The 26,615-nt window shown below is 35.3% G+C and overlaps 1 protein-coding gene across 1 annotated transcript in view; it reads left to right on the plus strand.

Annotated features, from left to right (window-relative positions):
• The window catches only part of SHOC2 (SHOC2 leucine rich repeat scaffold protein), a 107,610-nt gene that overhangs the window by 65,098 nt on the left and 15,897 nt on the right, over nucleotides 1-26,615 (plus strand). The window contains 2 exon segments of the mRNA XM_019459424.2: nucleotides 12,997-13,134; nucleotides 25,896-26,026. Coding sequence (XP_019314969.1) covers nucleotides 12,997-13,134; nucleotides 25,896-26,026 — 269 coding nt within the window.

Below are 26,615 nucleotides of genomic sequence, written 5' to 3' on the forward strand. Positions count from 1 at the left end.
CAGAGAGAGAGCATGAATGGGGGCTTGTCAGAGAGAGGAGACACAGCATCTGAAGCAGGCTCCAGGCTCTGAGCTGTCAGCACAGAGCCCGACGCGGGGCTCAAACTCACAGACCGTGAAATCATGACCTGAGCCAAAGTCAGAAGCTCAACCGACTGAGCCACCCAGGCGCCCCTCTTGTTGAGAGTTTATGCATCCATGTTCATCAGGGGTATTGGCCTATAATCCTCCTTTTTTGTAGGGTCTCTGTCTGGTTTGGGAATCCAGGTAATGTTGGATTCATAGAATGAGTCTGGAAGTTTTCCTTCCATTTCTGTTTTTTGGAGCAGCTTGAGAAGAATAGGTATTAACTCTCCTTTAAATGTCTGGTAGAATTCCCCAGGGAAGCCATCTGGCTCAGGGCTCTTATTTGTTGGACGAGTTTTGATAACTGATTCAATTTCTTCACTAGTTATGGATCTGTTCAACTTTTCAATTTCTTCCCCTTTGAATTTTGGTAGTATGTGGGTATCTAGGAATTTGTCCATTTCTTCCAGGTTGTCCGGTTTGTTGGCATATAATTTTTCATAATATTCCCTGATAATTGCTTGTATTTCTGAGGGATTGGTTGTAATAATTCCATTTTCATTCATGGTTTTATCTATTTGGGTCCTCTCGTTTTTGAGAAGTCTGGCTAGGGGTTTATTAATTTTTTTTATTTTTCCAAAAACCAACTCTTAGTTTCATTGATATACTGTTTTGGATTCTATATTGTTTATTTCTGCTCTGATCTTTATTATTTCTCTTCTTTTGCTAGCTTTGGGGTTTCTTTGTTATTCTGCTTCTAGTTCTTTAGGTGTGCTGTTAGATTTTGTATTTGGGAATTTTCTTATTTCTTCAGATAGGCCTGGATTGCAGTGTATTTTCCTCTTAGGACTGCCTTTGCTGCATCCCAAAGGGTTTAGATTGTTGTGTTTCCATTTTCATTTGTTTCCATATATTTTTTAATTTTTTCTTTAATTGCCTGGTTGACCCATTCATTCTTTAGTAGGATGTTCTTTAACCTCCATGCATTTGGAGGTTTTCCAAACTTTTTCCTGTGGTTGATTTCAAGTTTCATAGAATTATGATCTGAAAGTGTGCATGGTATGATTTCAATTCTTTTATATTTATTGAGGGCTCTTTTGTGACCCAGTATATGATCTGTCTTAGAGATTGTTCCATTTGTACTTGAGAAGAATGTGTATTCTGCCTGAGGATGAAAAGTTCTAAATATATCTGTCAAGTCCATCTGGTCCAGTGTATCATTCAGGGACATTGTTTATTGATTTTCTGTCTAGATCATTTGTCCTTTGCTGTAAGTGGGGTATTAAAGTCCCCCACAATTACCACATTCTTACCAATAAGATTGCTTATGTTTGTGATTTATATATTTGGGTGCTCTTGAATTCGGTGTGTAAACATTTATAATTGTTAGCTCTTGATGGATAGACCCCGTAATTATGATATAATGTCCTTCTTCATCTCTTGTTACAGCCTTTAGTTTAAAATCTAGTTTGTCTGATATAAGTATGGCTACTCCAGCTTTCTTTTGACTTGTGGTAGCATGATAGATGGTTCTCCATCCCCTCACTTTCAATCTGAAGGGGTCCTCAGGTTTAAAATGGGTCTCTTGTAGACAGCAAATAGATGGGTCTTGTTTGTTTGTTTGTTTTTAATCCATTCTGATACCCTGTCTCTTTTGATTGAAGCATTTAGTCCATTTACATTCAGTGTTGTTATTGAAAGATGGATTTAGAGTCATTGTGATATCTGTAGGTTTCATGTTTCTAGTGATGTATCTGGTCCTTTGTGGTCCTTGTAACATTCCACTCACAGAGTCCCCCTTAGGATCTATTGTAGGGCTGGTTTAGTGGTGATGAATTCCTTCAGTTTTTGTTTGGGAAAACCTTGGTCTCTCCTTCTATTCTGAATGACAGGCTTGCTGGATAAAGGATTCTTGGTTGTATATTTTTCCTGTTGATCACATTGAAAATTTCCTGCCACTCCTTTCTGGTCTGCCAAGTTTCAGTAGATAGGTCTGTTACTACCCTTAGGTGTCTACCCTTGTAGGTTAAGGGCCATTTATCCTTAGCTGCTTTCAGAATTCTCTCTTTATCTTTGTATTTTGCCAGTTTCATATATGTCCTGCAGAAGATCGATTCCAGTTACGTCTGAAGGGAGTTCTCTGTGCCTCCTGGATTTCAGTGTCTGTTTCCTTCCCCAGATTGGGGAAGTTCTCAGCTATGATGTGTTCAAGCACACCTTCGACCCTCTGTCTGTCTCTCCTTTTTCTGGAACTCCTATGATATGGATATTGCTCAGTTTTCATTGAACCACTTAGTTCTCTAATTCTTCCCTTGTGGTCCAGAATTTTTTTATCTCTTTTTCTCAGCTTCATCTTTTCCATAATTTTATCTTCTGTTTCACTTAATCTCCCCTCTGCCTCTTAAATTCTCGCTGTCACTGCCTCTAGTTTATTTTGCACCTCATTTATAGCATTTTTAAATTCATCATGACTTTTTTAGTTCCTTGATCTCTGCAGCAATAGATTCTCTGCTGTCTTCTATGCTTTTTTGAAGTTTAGTGATTAATCTTATGACTATTATTCTAAATTCTTGTTCAGTTATATTGTTTATATCTGTTTTGATCCATTCTTTAGCTGTCATTTCTTCCTTGAATTTCTCCTGAGAATTCTTCCGTTTTGTCATTTTGGCTAGTTTTTTTGTCTCTTACGTGTATTAAAAGCTTGTTATATGCCCTGCACCTGCGAGCACTACTATATTAAAGAGGAGTCATACACTGTCCAGAGCCTGGCCCTTTAGGAGGTGTGTTTTGGAGAGTGTTACTTGCCCTCTGTTGTTGTGACTTGGGTTACTTTATCTCCCTACTCATAGTGATGTTTTGGATCCTCCACCAGGTGTGCTTTGATTTGTTTATTGAAGTAGCTCTTCGTCCTGTCAGGTTTTCCCAGTGGGTCCCTGGAAGCATCTCTGTCACTTTGCCGCCTGGGCTCTTGGAATTCAAAGTCCTTTGGCCTCAACACTGGTTTCTTTGTTTGAGAGATGAGGGAACTTTGGATCCCCCTACTTCTCTGCCATGTTGGTGCCTCCTTATTTTCTGATTTCTCTCCCTTCGTGCATAGTAGAATATAAGCTCCTTGAGAATAGACTTTGTTCACTGCTTAATTTCCAGTAGGTACACTATAAATTTTTCTTGAATGAATAAGTAAATGAGATGGTCATCCTAAAAGTAAAGAACTTTGACCATGAAAGGCCTTGAAGATCTACAAGAATGGTTTTTTAATGGTGAGATTTCACAAGCAGTGCCCTCACTGGCCTATATCAAATCACACATTGTCTCCTACTACTTTTAAGTTTCATGAGAACAAGTATTTAATGTCTTATAGTCTCTTTGTATATTTAGTGCTTAGTATTGTGCCTGGTAAAAAGAATACACATGCGCCTGGTAAAGAGTTTTTTTCTGACAGATTGAATTAATGCTCTTAGAGCAATAATTTATCTTCTGTTATGTTTTATGGACATAGTTTATTCAAATGTTTGTATGATAATGTTCTTTTGTTACTGGTTAAACCCAACACATTTAGTTTTATCACCTAATCACATAATTTGTTAAGCTTCTACTATGAACAGAGCCATGTATAAAATATTTTTAACAATAATTATTAAAGGTCAAAAATCTTTCTAAAATAAGAAACTTAGAAAAATTCCCAATAATCCTCAAGAAGTTGGTATTTAACTGCATTTTAATAACTTGGCAATCTCCAGAAGAGGGGAAAAAACTTTCCTCCTCCTAAAAATCACCTTTCTGTTGTTTGATGAACATTAGTTTTACATTCCAACTATCTGACTTCTGGTTTTCAGGTACCATGTGTCCTGCTGCTTTTTGCATGTGGAACCACTACCTTTCTGTATTACAAAATGAAAGTGGATTGAATATATTAGAGTAACCTGGGGGACAATATTGCTTACAGAAATAGTGGGAAGAATCTCCCAACAAGAGTCTAGACAGTGTCGTCACCTTTGAGAAAGAATAAGTCCAGCATGCTCCATTGTCTGGATATAGGATAATATATAATATCATGCTTAAAGAGTCTTAGATATAGTGTGCAACCTTTGCCTCCTCTAAAGATAAGATGAAAGGAAAATAATTTTTTCAGAATGGAATTAATTTAGACTTAAATTTTTAACTAAAAATTTTGAAGATTATTCATCTAAATACAAATTGAAGAAATGTTTTTTTCTGTTTCTCTGCCAGGTTTGGATTAAAGCATGTCCAAAGCAGGAGCTTGGGCCAGAGTTGGGGTTGTTTTGTTTTGTTTACTTTTTATTGATATATCATAAATGTACAACTGAAGATTGTTTGCCAACAAACAATTACGCTGTGTAATATCAGCGTCCAAGTTAAAAAATAGAGCATCAAGACCACTCAGGAGACTCCTTTCAGTCCCTATTCATTCCCATCAAGTAAACTTAGTATCCTGACTTCTACAGTCAAACATTAATTTTCCTTGTTTTTATATAAATGGAACCATAATCTCTGTATGTTTTTGTGTTTGAGTTCTTGGCATTATTCATCATAATTGATGTATGTAGTTAGAGGTAGTTTATTCTCGTTATTGCATATTATCCCGTAGTGTGAATATGCCACAATTTATCCATTCTGTTATTTGGTATTGTAATTTGGGGCTAATACAGATAGTGCTACTGTGTTATTGTGATAAAAGTCTACTGGTAAATATATGGATTCATTTTTATTGAATATATCCCTAGCAAAAGAATTGTTGAGCCTTTTTTTTTTTTTTTTTTTTTTTGCCTCCCTAGTTTCCTCATATTATTTCTTTTTTGGGGCGTTATCTGTAGTTTCTGACCATCTTTTAAAATCTAGCTTTCCCCAATCCACCCAGCCAGAATCTTGTTTCTTGATTTACCCATCACTTTGTATTTATGTATTTACCTCCTATTTGATGCCTACAACATTCTACTTATTATTATATTTGTAGGTCTTAATTTTCCAGAATAAATTTTGTTCTTTTGGGGCAAACATTATCACATCATTACTGCTTTTCCATAGGGCTACTTTATGTCCTGTAAAGCTATACTTTCAAAAGACAACCACAATCGCTACGTACCTATTAGAATGATTAAAATCCAAAACACTGACTCCACCAAATACAGATGCAAAGTCTTTTTTCGTACTGGTGAGAATGCACAATGGTATAGACCCTTAGCAGACAGTGGCATATTCTTTCAAAGCTATACATAGGCTTACCATCACAGTCTATCAGACATGCTCCTAGTTATTTACCCAAATGAGTTGAAAACTTCTGTCCATACAAAAAGTTGCACCCAAAATATTTTTAGTGGTTTTATTCATAATTGTTAAAAATAGGAAGCAACCAAGATATCCTTCAATAAATGAAGGATAAACTGTGATATAGCCATACAATGGAGTATTGTTCGGTGATAAATGAACTATCAAGCCACAGAAAGACATAAAGGGACCTTAAATGCATATTGCTAAATGAAAGAAGCCAGTCTAAAAAATTTTACATCATTTATGATTCCAACTATACGTAACACTCTAGAAAAGGAAAAAGGAAAAGATCAGTGGTTGCCAGGGCCTCTGGGGGAGAGGGAAAGTGGGGTGAATAACTAGGTGAAGCAGGTGATTTTTAGGGCAGTTAAACTATTCTATACGATATTTGTAATGATGGATACGTGATATTTTGTATTTATCAAGGCCCATAGAACTGGACAACCCAAAGAGTGAATGCTAATGTAAAATAAGAACTTTCAATTAGAAATAATATATCAGTGTTGATCTATCAGCTGCAACATGTGTACCACCTAATAATGGAAGATGTTAATAGGGGAAATTGTGGGGAAGAGCTATATGGGAACTCTCTGTACTTGCTGTGCAATTTTTCTGTAAACTGCTATAAAAACAACAACAACAAAAAACACTCTTATTACCATTACCACTATCTCCTTAGTCAAAGCTGAAATCCTTACCTTAGCCTATAAGACCTTAAATGAATCTGACTGAGATCTACTTCATCTCCTACCACCTGATTTCCTTAATCATGATTCCAGCCACATTGGCCTTCTGTTGTGTTTTGAACTACTCTCTTGCCTCAGAGTCTTTGTGCTTGCTCTTCACTCAGCCTGGAAAATTATTCCACCAGATAGTCTCATTGTTTCTTCCCTCTCCCATTATTTTAGGTCTGTTTTCAAATGCTACTTCATCGAGGGGCGCCCGGGTGACTCAGTCGATTGAGCGTCTGACTTTGGCTCAGGTCATGATCTCACGGTTCATGAGTTCTAGCCCCACATCAGGCTCTGTGCTGACAGAGCCTGGAGTCTGCTTCCAATTCTGTCTCCCTCTCTCTATGCTCCTCCCCTGCTCACACCCTGTCTCTCTCTCAAGAATAAAGAAAGGAAAAATATTTTTAAAAAAGTGCTACTTCATCGGGGTTTCTTTTCCTTTTATTTATTGTCAGCATCTACAATCTCCTTCCCCCATCATACTCTTCTGCTTTTATCTGGCTTTATTTTCTTTTATAGCTCTTAATACTTCCTCACCTTGATCATATGTTAGTTTATTTTTTCCTAATTAAAATATAAGTTCTATGAAGGCAAGCATTTTATCTTTTTTTCTCTTACCGTATCCTAGCACATGGTAGATGTTTAATAAACATTTGTAGAATGGATGACTGAATGAAGTCCGTGTTCTCTCTGTAGGCATATGTGTGGGAAATCAAATTTAAAATCAAAAGATTGCTTAGTAAGTGTGGAATATGAGTCCTAAGATGCATAATATTAATGGCTGACGTTAGCAGTACAATAGGGTGATCCATTTGTTTTCACTGAAGGATGCATCTGCTCCACAGACAGGAAGCTTCTATTTGGGATCAGAAAGTGCTCTTCCATGAATAGTGGAGGAGAGACTGCTAGTGTTTCCCTCTTGAATCTCCCCCCTTTTTTTCTTCTTGGAATTAAAAAATACATAAAAACAAAAATTGCAAAATACAAATGTATGAAGTAGAAAATAAAAACCACTCTTAAACCCCATCAGAAGCAAGTCACTATTAACACCTTGGTTATTGTCCTTGAAAACCATCTAGAATGGACTTACATTTTGTTTTGTTTTTTATTATATTTCATATGTGGTGAAACATGTTTACTGTGTAGCTGGACAGAGTGTAGAAATAGCAAATAGTGCTGTAGCAAATTATTTCATGAAGTGCTTAGATATTTAATATGTAAATATCTTGCAAATTGTAACCTAGGCTCTTACCCTGGCACAGTGTTGCCAACTACAGAATTTATCATATATTCATAATTTTCAGAGGTTTCTAACTGTCTGAATATGAACAAGAGAAGCTTGGGAAGTTATGAGTATTACTCTAAAGAAGAGCAATCTTAAACTGTCCCACCACCACCACCACTAAGAAGGTTTTGTTAATTGCATTAAATAGGACATTTTGGATTAGTTTTGAAAATATTTCAGATTTTCATGGAAACTATATATAAATGATAAACTTCCCTGAATTTTCCTAGATCTTTTTCTTTGGACTGAAGAAAATTTTAAGTTCTTCATGGGTCTTAAAATTTATACATGGATTTTGGGGAAAGTCTAAAATAATTTTCACATTTAATCCACAATACTATATATAACTATACTTAACTATATAATATATATAATATACATTAATATAATGTATATAATAGAGTGTACAATCCAATATTTCAGGGACTAACAGACCAGATTTTTAAATCGTTATTTTTTTGTGTGTTGTTAAAATTAAATCACATTTCCTGAGTTTTAATCATCTTCAAAATATTTAGAGATTACTAGATTGTGAGAAAGAAGTATTAGTGTTACTAGGTGACACTCTTTCCTAATATGTCAGTATTACCATGATTTGCTGACTTTGCAGAGTTTTGTAGTGCTGGAGGATAACTTTCTGGAGAGAATATGTGTTCAAAATAGTCCAGTTGCCATGTGGTGATTTACACAAATCAAAAGGGTTTAACTTAATTTGAGTCCAGGTGATTATATTCTGCTTTTTAAAAACACTTTTTAGTTTTAATATTAGATAGTCGTATGCAAATTTCTGTCCTAAAATGTTAGTAACTAATCTATGTTCAGAGGTTATCAAACTGGCATTCTGAATACTGAAAAAGGTCCACGAATGTGTTTAGTAAGACAGTGTTTTGTTCTGTTTTAACCTAAGAATTAGTTAACATTTAAGCATTAAAAGATTTTACATGAAAATCTACGTTTCCAGCTTCTTTTGAAAAGTGTGAAAATTGGATAGTATTGAATTTTATTCCATCATATCCGTGATTCTCAACTGAGGGCAATTTTGTTAATGTTACAACAGAGGACATTTGTTAATGTCTAGAGACAATTTTGATTGTTACAGCTTGGTTGGTGGGTGCTATTTGCATTTAATGGGTAAAGGCTAGGGGTGCTGCTTATACATAAGACAGCCTCCTATAGCAATGAATTATCCAGTCCAAAATGTCATAGTACTTAAGTTGAGGAGTCCCGCAGTATATTGGTAACTGAGTTGAATCACCCCTGTTCCATATGGGTTAAAGTTAAAGAAAGTCTTCCATCTTGCTTTATTTACTTGCCTCAACTCACTTTTGGAGTATCTTCCTTTACGGTAGTAGAAGTTATTTTAATGGAAACTAAATAAGTATCATTTATTAGAAAATATGATGGCAAATATAAAAAAAAATGTTTTTGTTACTTCTGGCTTGAAGAGCATTAGAGCCCAAATTTTACCTTCCCCAGTTATCTTCATTCATTCTTTAAGTTAACGTGATGCTATAATACACACACACACACACACACACACACACACACACACACACACACAAAATACTAGATATAGAGGAGATAAGCAGGTATGTACACTTTAAGGATTATGTTTTGGAGAGTTGCTCCATTTGCCATTATGTAATGCTTTCTATATCCCTGATAATTTTCCTTACTTTGAAGTCAACTTTGTCTGAATTTATTGTAGCTACTCCAGCTTTCGTTTGATTAACATTAACTTTGTATTTCTCTATCCCATTACTTTTAATCTACCGGTGTCTGTATTTAAAGTGTCTTTTTTGAAGACAACATGCAGTTGGGGTTTTTTTAATGTTTTTTTTAATGTTTTTGTTTTTGAGAGAGAGAGAGAGAGAGAGAGAGAGAGAGAGAGAACGAGTGGGGGAGGGGCAGAGAGAAAGGGAAACCCAGAATCTGAAGCAGGCTCCAGGCTCTGAGCTGTCAGCACAGAGCCCGACGCAGGGCTTGAACTCGTGGACCCTGAGATCATGTCCTGAGCTGAAGTTGGACGAACACTTAACTGAGCTACCCAGGTGCCCCTGGGTTGTTTTTTTTTTTTTTTTTTAATGTTTGTTTATTTTGAAAAAGAGAGTGCATGCGCACATGAGCAGTAGAGGAGCTGAGAGAATCCCAAGCAGGCTCCACACTGTCACCCCAGAGCCTGAAGAGGGACTCCATCTCAGAAACCCAAACTGTGAGATCGTGACAGGAGTCGAAATCAAGAGTCAGATGCTTAACCGACTGAGCCCCTCTGACAGTCTCTTTTATTTGGTATATTTATTACATATAAAATGTTTACTGGTTCTATTGGATTAATATAAACTATATTGGTAACTGTTTTCTATTAGCTGAACTTGTTCTTTCATCATCTTTTGCATTATTTGGTCTTAACTGAGGATTTTATATTACTCCATTTTCTCTCTTCTTAGTGTATTGTTTATACTTCTTTTAATTTTTAGATGTAAGAGTGAGTGTTTTGTCCTAGAGTCTGCAGTATGAATTTACAGCTAATATTAGTCAACTTTCAAATAACACTATACCACTTCATGGGTAGTGTGGTTACCTTAAAACAGAATATAGCCAATTCCTCCCTTCTGTCCCTTATAACACTGCTGTCATTCGTTTCATTTATCCTTAATCTGCAATCATCTAATATATTGTTGCTATTATTACTTTGAACAAGCCTGTTATCTGTTAGGTCATGCTCTTCTTTCATATAGATCCAAATTACCATCCTATATAATTTTCTTCTTTTTGAAGAACTTCTTTTAGTATTTCTTGCAAGACAGGTCTACTGGCGACAAACTTCGTCAATTTTTGTTTGACAAAGTCTTTATTTCTCTTTTACTTTTTTTTTTTTTTTTTAACATTTATTTATTTTTGAGACAGAGAGAGACAGAGCATGAACAGGGGAGGGTCAGAGAGAGGGAGACACAGAATCCGAAACAGGCTCCAGGCTCTGAGCTATCAGCACAGAGCCTGATGCGGGGCTTGAACTCACTGACCGCGAGATCATGACCCGAGCCGAAGTCGGCCGCTTAACCGACTGAGCCACCCAGGCACCCCAATTTCTCTTTTACTTTTTTTTAAAAAATTTTTTTTTTTCAACGTTTTTTTTTAATTTATTTTTGGGACAGAGAGAGACAGAGCATGAACGGGGGAGGGTCAGAGAGAGAGGGAGACACAGAATCGGAAACAGGCTCCAGGCTCCGAGCCATCAGCCCAGAGCCCTACGCGGGGCTCGAACTCACGGACCGTGAGATCGTGACCTGGCTGAAGTCGGACGCTTAACCGACTGCGCCACCCAGGCGCCCCTCTCTTTTACTTTTGAAGGATACTTTCACTGGATACAGACTTTTAGGTTGATGGTTTTTTTTCTTTCAAGACTAAGTATTTCATTTCTTTCTTTCTTTCTTTCTTTCTTTCTTTTTTTTTTTTTTTTTTTTTTTGCTTAAGTGGTATTCTGAAGAGAAGTCTAGTACAGTTCTTACCCTTGTTCCTCTAAAAGTAAGGTGCTTTTATCCTGTAGCTTCTTCCAAAATTTTCTTTGTGTCTTGGATTTTCTACAATTTGATTATACAGTGCTTGGGTAAGAACAGGAGGGGATTTTTCTTCTGTCTTCATCCTGAGAAACCTGAGTGGTAAAGCACAAGGGTCCAGTTTCTCCATCTCCTTGCCAACATTTGTTATTTTCTGTTTTTTGATTATAGCCATTCTATTTATTTATTTATTTATTTATTTATTTATTTATTTATTTATTATGTTTTTAATGTTTATTTTTGAGAGAGAGAGACAGAGTGTGAGCAGGGTAGGGGCAGAGAGAGAGGGAGACACAGAATCTGAAGCAAGCTCCAGGTTCCAAGCTGTCAGCACAGCCCGACGCGAGGCTTGAACTCACAAGCCATGAGATCGTGACCTGAGCCGAAGTCGGACACTTAACCGTCTGAGCCACCCAGGTGCCCCTCAATTATAGCCATTCTAATGGATGTGAGGTGGTATCTCACTGTACCTTTGATTTGATTTTTTTTTTTAGTGAGTAGTGATATTGAGCATATTCATATATTTAGTGGCCATTTGTAGATTTTTTTGGACAAATGTCTATTAAAGTTCTTTGACCATTTATGAATCGGGGTTTTTGTTGTTGTTGAGTTGTAAGAGTTCTTTATATGTTCTAGATATTAATCCTTTAGCAGATAACATGATTTGCAGATATTTTCTCCCATTTTGTGGGTTGCCTTTTCACTCTCGATAGTATCCTTTAATGGAACATATGTTTTTAATTTTGATGAAATTCAGTTTATCCATTTTCTCTTTTGTTGCCTGTATTTATAACAATGTGGCTTAATAATCCCAGACCCAATTTTCAGAGTTCTATGCACTTTATTTGCTCATCTTACTTTTTCTGTATTTCCAGCTTCTGCTTTTAGAACAAAAGGGAAATCATGAGGGAACCAATGTAGCTGTTCAAAAACTTTATGTTCAAATGTGCAACATTCTTTGTTGCAGAATAACACTAAGAATAATTTAAATTGCCAGTATAGCCCTTTCAACCAGAATGAGGAAAAATATACCTTATTTTCTAACCTTTTGCAGTACTCTTAAATCTAGAGTCAGTTTATAAATCTCATTTTGTTCATTTTTTTTGTTTTTTAATATTTGTTTATTTTCGGGAGAGAGACAGAGTGTGAACAGGGGAGGAGCAGAGAGAGAGGGAGACATAGAATCTGAAGCAGCCTCCGGGCTCTGAGCTGTCAGTACAGAGCCTGACACGGGGCTCGAATTCACAAACTGCAAGAGGTCACGACCTGAGCCGAAGTCCAACGTTTAACTGACTGAGCCACTCAGGTGCCCCTCACTTTGTACATTTCTGTGACATCAGAATGTATGCCTATTTGAAAGCATATATGTTTTGAGATAGAAGGTGACCTGACCGTCAAATTGAACTCAAGATGAATTTGATATTTTGTGTTGAATTTGGTTAAAAAATTGGTGAGCTCTAGGGGCGCCTGGGTGGTGCAGTCGGTTAAGCGTCCGACTTCAGCCAGGTCACGATCTTGCGGTCCGTGAGTTCGAGCCCCGCGTCGGGCTCTGGGCTGATGGCTCGGAGCCTGGAGCCTGTTTCCGATTCTGTGTCTCCCTCTCTCTCTCTGCCCCTCCCCCGTTCATGCTCTGTCTCTCTCTGTCCCAAAAATAAATAAAAAACGTTGAAAAAAAAAATTATTAAAAAAAAAATTGGTGAGCTCTATTTAAAGTATGGAATTTACAAACATAAATGTGGTTGAATTGGTTACTTGAATCTATGTGTATAATATTTGTCGTCATTTATATTGATTGGTAGTCATTTATAATCATTTTAACTTTATTAGATGTCATTTTCTTTTTTATCATTATTGAGGTATAATTGACAGATAACATTACAGTAGTTCCAGGTGTACAACATAATGATTTAATATTTGTAAGCTGTCATTTTCTAACAGTTTCAGATCTTGTGTTTGTTACCTTTTCAGAAAGTATAATTATGATAAAAAACATGAAGTTTTCTTTCAGTTTTATTTAATATATTCATTAATAATTCTTGTTAAATTTTTATGTTGGTCAATTTTACAGGTGAATTATGTAACCTCATTACGCTGGATGTAGCTCACAATCAACTTGAACACCTCCCAAAGGAGATTGGAAACTGCACACAGATAACCAACCTTGACTTGCAGCACAATGAACTGCTAGACCTCCCAGATACTATAGGTATGAATGGAGAGAGAAGATACTGATAGTCATTTGTAACTACTTGGACATTAAAAAGACTATTTTTGATCCATTTCTATAAGAAAAGTTAAAAGATTAAAATTACCATTAAAGTAGTAAAACTTCTAAAAGAGAGTATTTTAAAAGTGGTTTTTATTTCCATTTCTTGGTGAAGAAAATAATTAGGTTTTAGGAAAGGAGTTCAATTAGACTATAAAAAAGAATGTTGAATATTGGATATTGAATATATATTTTATAACTGCTTAAATTGCAGAATGAGTGCATTTTTTGTTTTTGCTTATTTCAGAATGTTGCATGCTATTATATAGGGTGTGGTCCCTTTGCTAAAGCAAACCACACTGAAAAATAAAACCACTACTGTTCAGTTTTTAAAATCTTGGCCAACATAGCTTAAAGTTTGTTCATCTCTGCTATTGAAGGGACTAAGATAAGAGATGTCTTGACGTACAAAATGTGTTTCAAAGACCTAGCCACAGCCTCCAAAAGTTGGAAGTGCTTGTTGTGATATGTTTTATATTTATAGAGTCATGTTTATCTTTCTAAATGCCCATATAGTTGTACAAACCAGTAAAAGAAATTTTAAAAAGTTTGGACACCTTTTTAGTTATTAGTTTGTTATAAGGATACTATAATGTTTATTTAGGAAACTTATACCTGTACTTAATTTTTATAATTTCTATAATGAATATTTATGTGGTTCTGTTACTAAATCATAAGAGGCCTATGATGGTGATATCTTTCTCCAGAAAGATTTTCGTTTGTTTCTGTCAGGTACCTAAGGGACCACTTGAATGCTTCTGTGTTCTAAGGTTTGAGATTTTTCTGGTCCCTCGTCATTCAAAAGTACCGTGTAGACTAATTGGAGGGCTGTTTTACTTTGGTTTACTCTTAGTGCTAAGGTACAGCCCTTAGCTGTTGACATTGATTTCTGGACTCTCCACCCTTGGCTGGCTGTAGATTTTGACTCTTGGCAGAAACATGCCCAATTAGCTGAATCTTCTAGTTAGAGAAGCACTCTTAGGACAAAATTTTCTCCATTATTTTGCTTATTTCTTTGGGTTCCCACCTGATTTCTGCCCTGGTTATTAGTCATTATCTTGTTAGCTCTGTGACTTTTGTTTTGGAAGAGTTTTAAATTTTTTTCAGTGGAAGGGTTTGTCTGAATTACCTAGTCTACTGTTACTTGAAACAGAAGCAGTCATTAAAAAATTTTTAAATAAGTTATATTAAATTGTTCTAGGTTACAGGACTACTATTTCTTCACGGGAAAGCAGTCTGAGACTTCTTTAGGATGTAATAGCTAGCCATTAGAACCTGTATCTTTGTGATTCTTGGTCCAGAGTTCTTTATATCACATTGTTATTTGTAAGACTAAGTGTTCTAGTTAGTCTTTGGATGTGTTTGGATGCAGTCTAGTCTTTGGATGCAGTCTAGTTAACTGCATTAGATTCATCTCTGAAAGGCAAGATGATGTACAGCATATAGTGAATTGCTCTACTAATATTCATAGTAATTTTACCAGATTTCCTGTGTAAATAAAAGAATCCCAATTTCTGGTTCAATAGAGACTGAATGCAATTCTTTCTTCCTTTTCTCTCTAAAATCTATTGAAATGGCCAAAAAAAAACAAAGAAAAATGGCCCTTGAGGAAAAAGAGAAAAGATCTATAGAACATGATCAGGCTGATATAAAAAAGAAACAAAGAATACTTTGCTTAGAAATATCCTTGCCATATAAAGTTTAACTTTAAAGGAAATACTGTATAATATAATGAACACATCCAAAGACCAAAAGAGCGATGGTGTAGGATCAGTGGAAGAAGTCCCTTAGAATCTGGAACAAAAAGAAGATACAAAATATTTGAAATAGATACAAAATAATTGAAAAAGAGTCTCAGGAGACAAGACTAGGAGTTCTAGAAAGAGAATATAAGTAATACAATGAAGAAACTAATAAAATACACTTTTATAATCTTGCCCTGAACTTGACAAAAACCCAGCTAATATGATTGACATTGCTTACCAAGAAGACATAGTGAAAAAAGATACATTCTGGTAGTTTTAAAAATTAGATTTACGTAATTGCTTTGAATATACCTTCTAGTCACATATAATGTTCTAAAACTTGTCTTTGTCTAGTTTCAGTTTTAGGGTAATGCTGGTTACATATAGTAAGTATGGAAGTGTTTTCTACTCTTCAGTTTTGGGAACAGTTTGTATAAAATTATCATTATTTCTTCCTTTAAGCTGTGGTAAGATTCATCAGTGAAGCCACCTGGGTCCAGATGTTTCTTTGTAGGAATGCTTTTAAAAACAATTTGTTTCCTTAAAAGAGAGCTGTTTAGGTTATCACTTTATTCTTGAGCAAACATAATCATTTATGTCTTTCAAGGAATAGGTTCATTTCATTTAAGTTGTCACATTTAATAGGCATAAAATTGTTTATAATACTCCCTTATTAATAATAATATGGTAGTATTATAGAATCTATACTCTCATTCCTGATATCAGTAACTTAGTAGTAACTTAGATCTTCTCTTTTCCTGTTTGATTAGATTGTATCAATTATATTGATCATCTCTAAATTTTATTGATTTTCTCTGTTTCTTTGACTTTTATTTCATTGATTTCCACTTTGGCCTTTATTATCTGCTATGAGTTTTATTCTTTTTGGGTTTCTTATAGTGGAAGCTTGATGTCATTGATGTGAGGTAGAGTTTGTACTACATACGGACATATTTAATTTGTGTTGTATGCTGTTACTTTGAAGATTTCTTCTCATACATGTATCTAGTGCTATAAATTTCTCCTTATGTACTGCTTTAGTACCATTCCCCAAATCCTGATATATTGTGTTTTTCTCTTTGGTTTTGTTCAAAATACCTTCTAATTTACTTTTTCGTTTCTTCTGTGATCTGTGATTTATTTAGAAGTGCGTTATTTAGTTCCCAGTATCTGACAATTGTCCAAGGGGTTTTCTGTTCATGATTTCTAATGTAATTCTGTTGTGATTGAAAACATAACTTGTGACCTGAATCATTTAAATTTATTGAGACTTCTTTTATGGCTCAGTATGTGATAAGTCTTCCATGTGCAGCTGAATATGTGTTCTGTGTTTACTGAGTGGAGTGACATAGATGAGGCAATCAGTAAATTTATTCTACTACCTGTCCTTTTTTGTCCTTATTTCCTCCTAATTTGTGTTACACTGTTGGGACATTCATGGTATATCTTGTGCTGACTGATCTCTGGTTCTTTTTCATCTTCATGTTCATTGACAGTTGTGTTGCCATGGTTGTCCCAGTCATCTCTTGGTTGGCTTAAGTCAGTCTTGTAGTGTTTTCTTAGAAACAGTTCATAAATAACCGTTCCCTAGTTATAGAATGTTTGTAGCCTTTATTTTTTTTTTTAATTAATTAATTTATTTTGAGAGAGAAAGAGAGAATCCCAAGCAAACTCTGTGCTGTCAACACAGAGCCTGATTCAGGGCTTGAACTCAACGAACCATGAGGTCATGACCTAAACCAAAACTGAGAGTCAGACAGTTAACTGATTCAGCCACCCAGGCATCTCTGTTTGTAATCTTTATATTTGAACAGTTTGGATGGATATAAAAATCATTGGGTCCAGCTTTGTTTACTTTAAGAATCTTTGTAAAACTAAGAGAGAGTTCTACTGTCTTCTGGCATTGAATGTACAAAAGTATGAGGCCAGTTCAATTTTTTCCCCATTGCAAGTGACTTAATCTTTTTGCCTGGCCATGCAGAGTACTTTTCTTCATTTCTGAAATTCAAGAACTCTAGTATATTTAAGAACTCTATTATAATTTTTTAGTGTTGATCTTTCATGGTCCATTTACCTGGGATACTCTGAGCCAACTCAACACATAGGTTTAATTTTGATAGTTTTATGTAGTTTATATACTTATTATAGTTTTCTTGGGTTATGTAGACCTATTTACATAGATTGTATATTCCTACATTGAAAGATAGGTCTGTAAGTTTGCTTGTTCTAAACAGCCAACTAATGGCAACAGTAAAGGAAAAAAGAAAGAATAATGCATAATCTTAACATGATCAGTTTTCAGTGGAATGTTATATAAAAGCACTTTAAAAAAGCAACTTCTTTTATAAAATTAAAGTCTTGCTCGGTTGTAGAAAGAAAAATAAAGGTTATTTATTGCAAATCAGCTAGGGAAACCAAAGTTAAAGATGCTTGAACTGGTATTAATACTCATATCCCTCTCACTGATGCTTAGTCACTGTATATTTCTTAGGATATTATAGATGCTAACACTTTATTGGTCCTTAAGCGTTATCAGGCAAGTTCTAGTGTAGGGGCCTTTATTTATACTTCTTGGTGTCTCTGCTTATGATCTTTCTCTTAAATACCCACATAATTTCCTCTACTCTTTCAGCTGATCAAATGGATATATATAGGGTTTGTTCCTCAATCAGCCCTGTTCTTACTCTTAAATAGTCCAACAATGTTTTGTTTAATATTTTATGCATGTGTCTATATCTCTGTTATGTTAAATAACAATCAAAGGGGGATGAAATTAAAGTACAAAAATGAACAGCCCTGGCAAAAAGAGGAAGTATAGGTGGTAGTGGATGATAAAATCTTCCATTTACTAGGACTAGGGTCAGGGTGTCTTGGATTTACTTCCTCTGACAAAGAGTGACTTCTCCATGTAGCCGCCTTTCTCCTGGATTTCTTAATTGTATGTATCTCTTCTTCTATCAGAATTACTATATTTTAAGTATGTTTATTAATATGAAAACATTTGACTTCATTATTAATCTGTTGTGGTTAAGATATCATCTCAGAATAACACAAATGCCTCGCTTCTAGCATATTCTATGTGATCAGGTTACAAGTATGTATTGGAAATCAATGAGAACTGAAATATTAACAATAAGAAAAATTTTATTAAAAATTTTTTTAATGTGTATTTTTAAGAAAGAGAGAGAGAGAGAGACAGAGAATGAGCAGGGGAGGGGCAGAGAGAAGGAGACACAGAGTCCAAAGCAGGCTCCAGGCTCTGAGCCGTCAGCACAGAGCCCAATATGGGGCTTAAACTCCTGAACCGCAAGGTCATGACCTGAGCTGAAGTTGGCCACTTAACCAACTGAGCCACCCAGGTGCCCCGACAATAAGAAAAAAATTAATATTTTATTTATTTTTATATGCTTTGATAGTTTTCAGCAAACGGAGTATTTATAACTGTTAATCCAAATAATGGCAAAGTGAATAAGTAATGTTTATTATAATTTTTTATAATATTGTCATTTTTTTAAGTTTATTATTTTGAGAGAGACAGAGACAGAGCGCCCAAGAATGGGAAGGAGAGAGAGAGAGAGAGAGAGAGAGAATGAGAATCCCAAGCAGGGTCCTATGCTCTCAGCACAGAGTCCTATGTGGGGCCCATACTCACAAACCATGAGATTATGACCTGAGCTGTAATCGAGGGTCAGACAATCAACTGAGCCACTCAGGTGCCCCTGTAATACTGTCATTTATTATTATTAAAAATAATTACTTTGCCTTTTCCATCCCTCTCATCCCCAGTATTTTGTATAGCAGAAGGTTGAGATTTGGTGAGAAATTTGAACATTTGGGTCTTGGTCTGTTATAAATCTCAACAGTCTTAATTGACCTTTGAGATTCTTCCTCTTGTTTATTGGAGAAGAGAAATTCACCCCAAAACATTTAGTAGCAAACTAACTGGAATATGGTTCTTCTGATACTTTTCCTTTTTTTTCCTAGTCTGCTTCTTGAAAAGTATAACTTAAAATGAAAAACAAACAAACAAAAATGAACACCTGTCCTGCACAGTTGATTTGAGTCCTGAGCAGCTGCTCTTCTCTCTTTTTTCTGGACCAGAGAAACTTGCCCTAATTCACAATTGAAATGAGATCTTTTAATTGTCACCTGACAGTCAGTTTTCTAAAAATCACTTTATTTCCTTGCCTTTTTTTTCTTACAAGTAGACCAAGATGTTTTTACCCCTTTCTTTAATTAACATGGACCCTCCTAGAGTAGTTATCACTGGTTGGCGGTAGTCACTGCCATTTACACCTTGTTCTGTGAAGAAGAGACAGAAGGAAGTGGGGAGGGGACAGCTGGTTGCAGTTAAGTGAGAGAGGACTTAAAAACATATTTACAGTCTCTCTGATTTAACCGTTAGTCTGCCCTGCTGAGTAAAAAGTATATTCTTTTTCATGTAAATATTTTCCCATTCAAGAGTCAGTTATGACTAAAAATAATTAAACTTCATTACAGCAGCCATTTTGTTTCGTTAAAGCCTTCTGAGATAACTCTGGTGATTTTCTGAAACCAGCGGTGGATAGTGGTGAAAGGTCTGAAATTGGAAAAAATGTTTTATTTTCTATTTCTTCTCAAATGAGATAAAGAAAGAAATCTGCAACAAGACCTGGCCTTGGAGGCTGGAGCACAGAACAATTCAGAGATCTTTTGTTGCACTGGGCTCTGAAGAAATGTTACAGTAATTATGGTTATAGCAACAAGTAGAGTTTTAATAATTACGTTTTAGGTAATTGCAGTGCAAATTCATATTGCAGCTTTACTAGTTTTCTTTTTAATTGTGGCATTCTTTTAGGTTTTCATTTAAGAATTCTTTATATTGCTTGCTTTTCAGTTTGATTTTAGTTTCTTAGTTCACCATTTCTGGAAAAAAAAACCTTTGACATTATTTAATCATTAAAACTGTGTGTCTTTTCTGATTTGGTTTTTTTTTTTTTTTTTTTGAGACTTTGTTAAAATAAGATTAAGATCATTTGAGTAAGAAATTTACTCAAAAGTTATACTGAATTAACCTAAAGGTGCTGATTATATTTGCTGAAGTTAAAAGCATCCAATTTTAATTCATAGCCATTTGATGTTGCTGTAATTTAAAAATGTGACAGCATAAGAAAGCAAGCTGTCAGAGCAGAGCACAGAACAACTTACATTTAAAGTTAAGCACTTAAAGCTAAATGCCAGTGATTGGCAGTGATCAGCCTACATTTATACACAGAAGCTCAGCAACATTGATTTTATTTCTTAGTCACAATGGCTCAACATTAAAGCAAGCTATGGCTTGATTTCTAGGCTGTGGTTTAGTTTGTGGTAAAACCTGCTTACTGAAAGAGGTTAGAGTTGAAACCACTGCAGCGGGTGAATCACAGTAAATATCAGATTTCTGATGTCCAGGTTTTTTTTTCTGGCACAAGAGAGTTTTGATATTTCACCCTTCTTTTTTTTGAGAGTAATGGATTTTGGCAAAATGTGGATGACTCTGAACATGCCATGCTCTCAGTAAAGTGGTAAGGGCTTCACAAATGTGAGCTGTTCATCAGAATAGCATATTCTTACAGATTACAGTTTTGGAAGTTCAACTTCTTCTACCCCACAAAAAAGGAAAAAGAAAAAGTTCAAGAAAGTTGGAGGTACTATTTTTGCTTAAATAACCACTAATTTCTGTATTAGATAATGTCATGTGGCATTTTGACTACATCATTTTCATTTTGTAAATTTTTTTAATGTTTATTTTTGAGAGAGCACAAGCACAAGAGGGGCAGAAAGAGAGGGAGATACAAGATCGTATTTATTTTTGAGAAAGACAGAGACAGAGTGCAAGCAGGGGAGGAGGGGCAGAGAGAGACACACACACAGAATCTGAAGCAGGCTCCAGGCTCTGAGTTGTTATCAGTGAGCCGGATGGGAGAGCTCAAACTCCTGAACCGTGAGATCATGACCTGAGCTGAAGTCAGATGCTTAATCCACTGAGCCACGCAGGCTCCCCTCATTTTATAATTTTTAAAGAAACCTGTTCTAACTTTTTTTATTTTTATTTTTATTTTTATTTTTATTTTTATTTTTATTTTTATTTATTTATTTGAGAGAGAAAGAGAAAGCACATGAGTGGGGAAGGGCAGAAACAGAGGGAGAGAGAATCCCAAGCAGGCTCCATGCTCAGCAGGAGCCCGAATTGGGGCTTGATCTCTGGAATCCTGAGATAATGACGTGAGCTGAAATCAAGAGTCAGACACTTAACTGACTGAGCCACCCAGGCACCGCCATTCATACTTTTTAATACTGTAGAAACTAAAACATTTTACTATTTGTCCTCCTCTCTCTATTAGGGAGCAAAATGTAAAATCTTAAAATTATATGAGATGCTTTTCTTTGGTTCTCATTTTAAAATAGGGAGGGAAGGAAGGAAGGAATATTTTATTCTTTGCCTCTCCCATGCCCTCTGGCCACTATAGCTACAAGGCTGGTCAAGGTGGAAATTTTTCTACACACAGTGATAACATCTGATTTTAAAGAGCTTCAAAATGTTATAGTAAAAGTTTAATTTGCTATATGAAGTTAAAGGTAAAAAAGGCAGTCAACCTTAGGGAAAAAAATGGAAGTAAGACAGACCATCCCTTTCTGTCCTTCATACCACTGCTTTGCCTGTGGAAGAAACCTGTTGCATTTAATAAAAGGCTGAAGCATTTGCCAAGGAGTCTTTGAAATCTGCCTGAAGAGTAAAGTGCAAAGACTCCATAATTTTGTTCCATCAGTTGACATGCTTCATTCAATCACTGTTAAGAGTACAATAGTACAGAAATACAATATTTTAAACATTTTTAATTCTGATCAAGACCTAGAAGCTTTCTCTAATAACAAAAGATTAGTTATGGTAACCAAATTCTAAATGCTTATCAACTTAAAAGCCCAATAAATAGAAGCAGATTCCTAAAATTTATCGTCCAAAAGCAAAATAACTTTTGAATTTCTCACTTTCAAAATCAGAATAGGGGCACTTGGGTGGCTTAGTCAGTTAAGCATCTGCCCGTTAAGCATCAGGCTTTTAATTTCGGTTCAGGTCATGATCTCATGGTTTTTTAGATCATCCCCTACTTCGGGTTCTGTACGCGCTCGCTCACGCTCTCTCTCTCTCTCTCTCTCTCTCTCTGTCTCTCAAAATAAATAAATAAACATTAAAGAAAAAAAGATAGTATGAGTGAAGGCCTGCTGTGTGCTTAGCACTGAAGCATACTCTGTGGGGAGATAGAAGTATGTAAGGTCTGTTACTTAAAGGGGTTTGTCTATTGGGTGGAGGTAACTCATCTATGAAATGACAACATAAAAACAAGTATAATTAAATGCCATCTTATAGTGAAAACAGTATACAGCCATAAGTCCAGTGTACAGGAAAATCAATGAGATCTTGATGGAATGGCCAGGGAAAGCTTCGTAAATGAATGAATCTGTTGGACTCCGTATGGAATAAAAATGTATTCCACGAGCACTACAGCATGGACCAACAGCATGGGAGTAAGAATGAACATATTTTGCTTCTGTGTCAAGAGGTATAACAAGCAAACTGGAGCACAATCAGTAGAGATCTTGAAGAATGATTACTTGATATAAGGAGCCCTCTGAGTTTGATTCTTGCTTTGCCAGTAACTAGTTGGTGGCTTTGGTAAGTCTCTTCCCATATCTTATGCTAAAGTCCATGCTTATTACCCTCAGATGGTTCTTTCTGCTGTTTCTTAGGTATTTTATCATCTTTTGCCTTTTTTCTTTTTAATCAGGGTGTCTATCTAAGAATTCAAACCACCACACTCTGTTTTTGCAGTTTATCTCATATCTACCCTTTATGCAGAAGATGAGCCTCACAATGTAAAGTGTCCAAATGTCTTACCTCTACATTAGTATAAAACCTCTCCATAATGTAAAATACTCATTCAAAAAAAGAATGGTAAAAGATTTTGCAGATTTTAAAATTAAAATACTTTAGAATTACAGATTTTTCTTTATCAAAATGTTTTTAAATGACAAAGCTATAGGGGCGCCTGGGTGAGCGTCCGACTTCGGCTCAGGCCATGATCTCACAGTCTGTGAGTTCGAGCCTCGTATCGCGCTCTGTGCTGATGGCTCGGAGCCTGGAGCCTGCTTCCGATTCTGTGTCTCCCTCTCTCTCTGCTCCTTCCCTGCTCATGCTCTGTCTCTCTCTGTCTCAAAAATAAATAAAAACATTTAAAAAAATTATAAATGACAAAGCTATAGAAAATTAGGAAAAGGCAAGTTCAAAGAAAAACATTTTAACCTTCGGTAATTCTACCACATAGAGATAACTTTAGTTTTGATATTTTCTTTCCACTCTTTTCCACTTGTTTTTTACATTGTTGAGATCATACAAAATGCATAATTTTTATTACCTTTTTTCACTTAACATCATAAAGTCACATCTTAAAATTTTTGTAACATAATTTTAATAGGTATAGGATATAGCAGAATATAGACATGTTCTATAGAATAAAATCATGTTTTGACCATCTGTTATGTATCACTCATTGTGCTACATATCTTATGCACATTGTTTAACCCTTAGAACCACACTGTGGAATATTTGGTGTTATCCCCACTTTATGGAAGAGGAAATAGTCTCAGTTAAGTAACTTTCCCAGAGTCCTATAGATCATGTAAAATCCTTTGTTTTGTCTGACACTGTGGTGTCTCCAGTTTAAGTAATTCTTCATGTATTCTTGAGTAAATAGGTTGACCCCATTTTTGTCACTACAAATATGACTATAATTAACATTTCATCATAAAACAGCTTATTTTATTTTTGCCAACCCAACTTTTAAGAAACATTTGTATCATATTCAATGTCATAATACAGTAATAACAATAGTAAATATTATTCTTGCCCTTATTTCTATTCTCTAAATTCTCTGGGGCTTTGGAAAGTCCTCCAAGCCTCAGCTTGTTTTTTTCCCCCTCCAAAATTGACACGTCTTACCAGAATGTCATTAGAAAGATTCTAGTGAAGCATCCTTAGTTAATTTAGAAAACATTTTAAAGACAAAATTGATTTGTTTTTGTTAAGTGATAGTTTTTATTGTTGCTTTTGAATTCAGTTTTCTGCCTATTGGAATCTTGCTTAAACAGAACCAGCAAACTATTGGCCCAGTTTCCAGACACTATCATAAGAAAGTAATGTAAATGAAAATAACATACCTCTGGAATAGATCTAATTACAATTCCTACAGGAATTGAAATGTTTGCTAAGTTTTTCTGCATTATATAATGCTGGCTAGATTTATGGTATTGTCAGAATACTTTATGAATGACTAATTATTGTCTTGGAGACGTAAAGAGTAAGAATTGGCTCTGTTTAATCATTTTTTACAACTTTAATCACTGATCTCTTCAGCAAGAGGGAACGATGCAGATGAGTGATGACTAGATAGGATTATGAGGCGTAGTGACCGCCCTCGTGGGGTTCCAGGGCTTAATTTGTGTTAAAAGCTAATTATGTGTTTTCTGTAAGTACTGTGGTAATGTTACATCTCAGAAAGAAAGTTACCCAATAACTTTCTGAGAAATGGTCAAAGCAAAGAGAAAGAAATGGGAAGACTTCAGAAAGTTGGTAGAAGTTGACAGACATCAAAATATTGGTCTCCAGGGGCGCCTGGGTGGCGCAGTCGGTTAAGCGTCCGACTTCAGCCAGGTCACGATCTCGCGGTCCGTGAGTTCGAGCCCCGCGTCAGGCTCTGGGCTGATGGCTCGGAGCCTGGAGCCTGTTTCCGATTCTGTGTCTCCCTCTCTCTCTGCTCCTCCCCCATTCATGCTCTGTCTCTCTCTGTCCCAAAAATAAATAAAAAACGTTAAAAAAAAAAAAAAAATATTGGTCTCCAAAAAGTTAAGTGTGGCACAGGAGGTATCTACTGCTGTAATTTTTTTAACATTAGTAATACTGTTCAATTTAAAACTAGAGGCTACATTTGACATTTAAACCTGGCCCATCTAAAAATGTGACAGCAGCAGTTGTAATGTGAAGTCAGAAAAGAAATTAACCAGCCATGTCAAATAGTTACATTGAACTAAATTCTTGCAACTGTTACCTTTTTCCCCCCCTTTCTGGTATCAAAAATAAACTTGTTCTCTAGTGTATATTGTTTGGGAAATCAAGTTTGATTAAATTTTTTATGATGGCAGGTATCCTCATATTCATCTATGTAAGCTTACATGTAACTTGCCAATAAACTAGCCTATATTTCTACTCTGCTTTTTAATGTATTCAGTTATAGCTAATTTGTGCTTAAATTGGTTATGCTTAGATTATTAAGAGAGAATATAACTTTAACTTTCTAAAAAAATTTTAATGTAAAGGAATTTAAAAGAAAAATTCAGAAAATTTTTACCATCAGGTTGATCTTCAGAAATTTTGGAACGTTTGTATTTAAACTCATGAAAAATACTGAACCTTTCCAATCTCACAGAATAATTGTGCATTTGTATTTTAAATAATGCCATTTTAGAAATTTGGAAATTTATTTAAAATTACATGAACATTTTTATATATAACCATTGTTCTTTGTTGGATCAAGATCCCATATATACAAATGGGATGATTATTATAAATTTAAAACATACAGTACTTTGTCATTCAATTAGGCCATATCTAAATAGGTCAATTTGTTATTAAAGTATGCCAATAGTTTGTAATAATTCATTTTTAAAATTGACTTTATGACTGTGTATTTCATTATTTCTCTAAGACAAGTGGACACAAAAGTGGTTTCAGTTTCATCCTAATTGAAAGGGTAGTGTGTAGTTCCTTGGTGCTAGGAATTAAGGATCCTGCTGAAATAGTACTTCACAGTAATTCATATTACTGCCAGGGAGAGTGACAAGTTCATCAGATTTTAAAAAAAAAATTCTTTTTTGTGTTCACAGGAAACCTGTCCAGTTTAAGTCGTCTTGGTCTGAGATACAACAGATTGTCAGCAATACCCAGATCCTTGGCAAAATGCAGTGCCCTTGAAGAGCTGAATTTAGAGAACAATAACATTTCTGCTCTACCAGAGGTGAGAGGTGGTAAATCTTTACAGCTGGGTGAATAATTTGATTATTGAGATTGTTTAAATAATGAGCATGCTACAGACATTTAGCCATCACTAAGATAAATATTCCAAAGAAGAAAGAATAGGTATGATTATAGGAACACACTAATTTTTTTCTTTTTTTGTGTATAAAAGAGAGAAACTAAAGTGAGAGATCAGTGGCTGCTTTCCCGTAGAAATCTTGCTTGTGTCATTTTGGAATTGACAGCAAATGCTATCAAGGAAAAGTTGTATGGTTAGTTGTTTTAAAACTCTACCCCACCCAGTTCAGTTATTTTAAGAAGTCCTATAGAAAGATCATACAAGAAAGGAATGAGCTACATAGAATAGAACATACTATTTATTAATCAGATTAATATTAGCCACAACACTTCCATGACCCATATTATTACCCTGCGTATACAATAATATTAAAGCCTATTTAGCATATGCCAGTCACCAAAATTTGTTATTTTTTAACACATTATTTTTAATTTGGGTTTTGTTCTATGAAAAAATATTTTCACTTATTTTGCTTAGAGATTTATTGGGCAGAATGCAATATTCTTTTGTC

This window comes from Panthera pardus, unplaced genomic scaffold (genome assembly GCF_024362965.1).
Source record: "Panthera pardus isolate Hobbes unplaced genomic scaffold, ASM2436296v1 HiC_scaffold_22, whole genome shotgun sequence".
NCBI classification, from domain to species: domain Eukaryota; kingdom Metazoa; phylum Chordata; class Mammalia; order Carnivora; family Felidae; genus Panthera; species Panthera pardus.